The 4,014-nt window shown below is 40.4% G+C and overlaps 2 protein-coding genes across 4 annotated transcripts in view; one reads left to right on the plus strand and one right to left on the minus strand.

Annotated features, from left to right (window-relative positions):
* The window catches only part of LOC106876361 (divergent protein kinase domain 2A), a 106,789-nt gene extending 105,250 nt beyond the window's left edge, over nucleotides 1–1,539 (minus strand). Inside the window, exon 1 of one of the 3 annotated variants that reach the window (XM_052967258.1) lies at nucleotides 362–1,539. In XM_052967258.1, coding sequence (XP_052823218.1) covers nucleotides 362–949 — 588 coding nt within the window. In that variant the 5' untranslated portion in view covers nucleotides 950–1,539. The remainder of the gene's footprint in view (nucleotides 1–361) is intronic. The other 2 variants (XM_052967257.1, XM_014924864.2) reach the window with 2 other exon arrangements.
* LOC106877781 (uncharacterized) overlaps nucleotides 1–4,014 on the plus strand; it is a 234,168-nt gene that overhangs the window by 889 nt on the left and 229,265 nt on the right. The window lies entirely within an intron of this gene.

Genomic DNA, 4,014 nt, shown 5'->3' on the forward strand with positions numbered 1-4,014 from the left:
GTTTGCGCAAATTCTTTTTTTTTCATATTCGTTTTCTACACAGTTTTTAACACCCGGCAGACTGGGCTTTTTTTCCCGTTAACGTGAGTCATTCTTTATATTAACCGAAAAATCTTATTACCAATTTTATTTAGTGTCATTAGCGGTCAACATACAAATAAACTTTCTCTTTATAAGTATATAGATATTTATTCCAGGGAAGCTTCTTTTTCCCATTATCAAACTTTAAGATTATTATAAATTTTGTTTATGCCTATATCTTTCGAAACATAAATCATTTATTCTTCAAGACGTATGTATTCTTGATATCAAAAGCAAAATGCTAACGTGTTTGTGTAGATGAAGGAAAAACTCGTCTTACCTGCATTATGAGTGGTTCGGGATTAACAATGTTTGTAGTTATCAAATGAAGAAGGTTGTTAACAGATTTATCGTCTGGAAGAGTCAATTTATCAACATAATGTTTTAAAATGCTTTTGTACAGTCTCTGTGATGGGCAGCGAAATAAATCAGAAGACAACATAAGCAACGGACGAATAGCTTCCAGCACATCAAACTCATGGCTAGCAAGCAGTTTTTTGAAGGACTTCTTCACGTTACAACTGTCACTTGTGGAATTTGATATAATTCGACATATTTCTTTTCTAGCTTGATAAATTTCAAAATCATGTCCAAGTTTCTTAAGTACAATACTTTTATTGTTATAATGAGCAAAGTAGACGTTTTTCACATTGGCAAACTGGAGAATTGTCAATGATGACAATGTGTTGAGCACGACTGAACCATTCAATAGCGGACGACAGAAGTCTTCACCGTAGCAAACAGGACACAACTCAATGTCTGTCAGTTGATGATTAACTATAGTAAACTTAAATGCGATCAAGAAAAATAAAGTAACTAATATAAATAATTTAAGTCTCTTTACAATGCAAATTATCTTTCGCAACATGTTTCTTCTTCTTCTTCTTCTTCTTCTTATTATTATTATTATTAGATATTTAATAAGATTACCTTAATGTTTTTGTTACGATTTCAATGAATACAAAGACATTTTATTTACTAGTCCTAAAATATTTTGTTATATATATAAAAAGAAAAAAAAAAACGAAACAGGATACATAGTTGTTACAGACTCCTTGAGCTACAAAACTTGACATATTTTCATTTATCCGATGGTTGGTAAACATTGCTCCAGTAATTTATATATATATATAAATATATATATACATGATACAATATAATGATTGAAGAAGTGCGGGATTGTGTCCAGTTTTTTTTTTCCGAACGGTATTAAAAAAGTCATATTACTTTGGAGAAATTATTAATGAATATTAAAAAAATTTTAAACTATAAAGTTTATTTGTATATTAAACAAATTATAATGTTTAATACCACAAGATTCGCTTCGGTTTTAAATGTCAACTTCCGTTTGAATTCCATATGTAAACAAATAGTTTTCTCTTCGCGTTCGTAAAAAATGTAATAAAGCGAGAAAAAGAAACAAAACAAAACGAGTAAATTATTTTTAACCGTATTACAAACCAAAGAATATCTTACATGGCGATCTTTCGTTTTGACTCGAATTCTATAAACATACTACTCGGTAATTTCTGTGAGCACATGTTGTCTTGTCAACTGTCAGCTGCGTGCTAGTTCTGTTGACGTATCGAAGTGGAAAGAGAAAGCTAATGAGTTGCACGTCTGTGTGTATGTGTGTGTATGTGTGCGCGCGCGTGCCAGTAAGAACAAATATGCAAGGCTTTTTTCTTCAAGTTTAAAATGCAACATTGTTAGCGTAATTTCGTCATATCTACATTCCACACACACAAATACGTAAAAACAGAACAAGTATACACAAACACACACATACACACACACAAGAACAGGCACACATACACACGCACATACATACACAAGAACAGACGTACAACCAATTAGCTTCCTCTTCCCACTTTGATATGACAAAAGAACACATACGCAGGAGTTGACAAGATATGTGCTCACGGGAATTACTGAGTAGTATGTTTAAAAACTTCGAGTCAAAACGAAAGAATACCTTGTTCTATTTGACGTATCGAAGTGGAAGAAGAAAGCAACGGGCGTACGTGTGTGTGTGTGTGTGTGTGTGTGTGTGCGTGCTTGTTGTTGTTGTTGTGTGTGTGTGAATGCGTGCTTGTTCTTGTGTGTCCGTGTATGTGTTTGTTCTGTTTGTATGTATGGGTGTGCGTATGTGTGTGTGTTGTGGTGTATGCGTGCGAGTAGATGTAATCGCCTTACCTCGGTTTTCCTTCCAAGTACGAGTCTGTCCTGCGGTATCCGTTCCTCGCTGCTCGCCCGACCTAGAACACTAGAAATAGCAGCTGCTTCTCCTAACACCTAGACGATTGCTTGGCACGTCCTCTCCTCGCAACAACCCCGTTCGAAAAAGGGCACCAAATCCCGATCGAGGCTTGCTCTGCCCTTCTTCCTCTTCCGGTCAATTCGCCGTTCCGGTCAGCTCCCCAGTCGCTGACGTCATACCACACGCCACCCTGATCTTAAAGATCATGTCCGCCCCCTACTCCACTTCGAAGTTCGCCATCCAACTGGCGCCTTACACGTCAAGATCTTCTCGAGCCAGGTGCCTCGTTTCCATCACGCTCTTCATCCGACGAAGTGGCTATCCTGCACAGGTCCAGTACGTGACGCGGCATTCCATCCACGGATACATTGTTTCTGGAATTGACCGCTGTCACTGTTCCCCTGCCCCATTGTGATGTGCAGCGTGCCTTTGGCGGCTTGACCCAAACTTCCTCCCCTACTTTCACGCCGGCGGGTCCCTTCTCTTCCTCGCAGTACTCCGGCGTCTTACTGGGATGCCTCCATTCATACTTGAACACTGCTCTGTGCAGCACAGATTCTTCTGCTTGTCCGGATCGGGGAGACATGTTATACCAGAAGACCACTTCCAGGGGCGAAATGTGCTTCCTTTCAGCCATGGCCTTGATCGTCCGATGGTGCCTCTCAATGATTCCGTTGCCGCTCGGCTTATACGCTGCTCTGAACAATCGTCGCACCTTCCACCGGTCAAGCATCTCCCCCAACGCTTCCGAACGAAACGCCGCCCCGTTGTCCATTAGCAGTTCTTCCACGGGACCCCTCTCCAAGAATATACCGTTCAAAATGCGGGCAATCTCATCAGCAATGCCTGTCCTCAACTCCCTCCAAATGGCCAGCCGGCTCGGCCCGCAGTCGACCAGGCTGAGATACATTCCCTGACGGTAGTGCGTCACATCCACAGCTAGTCTCCTCCAGTTGCCCTCTACTGAGAGGTTCCCTTGCTCATGCCCTCCCAGGGCGGGGTCAATGGACTGGCATCTGTCACAGTTGCCGACCACTTTCTTGACGTTTCTCCTAGTGACGTCAGCATCAAGTTGAGACCTTTGTTTAGTACTGCTTCTTCAGAGCTTTCCAGATGTTGGCTACTTACATTAATTACTGCTTTCACAGGTGGGTGATGGACTTCAGTCTTCATTCTCTGACCTTTGAGTTTCATAAACTTCTTAATCTGGCTTGTCTTCACCATTTACAATTCTTTCATGTACAAAGAAATGATCAAGCTCAGTAACAATCTATTAAGCAACAACTACCCCAAAAACATACTATCTACTCCAATTATGAAGAAAAGAGAGGATGAAACCAATAAACTGTCTACAGTCTGTCTACCCTATGTGAAAGGCCTCTCCAAAAAGATACAAAAGATATGCAGCCCATATGACATCAGGGCAGTATTCAAGAATAATACAACACTTTGCAAATATCTCCTTTGGGTAAAACCACTAAAAGAAGAGAATATGACTAAAAACTGCATGTACTCTATCCCATGCAGCTGTGGTAGGTTATACAAAGGCAAAACATGTCACCTCCTCAAAATAACGGTAGATGAACGTTGCAAAGTTGTGACACAAGGAGATATTGATAAATCGGGTATAGCTGATCATGTATGGAAAAATGGAGACCACCTCCCCCCCCCCC

This window comes from Octopus bimaculoides, chromosome 4 (assembly GCF_001194135.2).
Source record: "Octopus bimaculoides isolate UCB-OBI-ISO-001 chromosome 4, ASM119413v2, whole genome shotgun sequence".
Classification (NCBI taxonomy): Eukaryota; Metazoa; Mollusca; class Cephalopoda; order Octopoda; family Octopodidae; genus Octopus; species Octopus bimaculoides.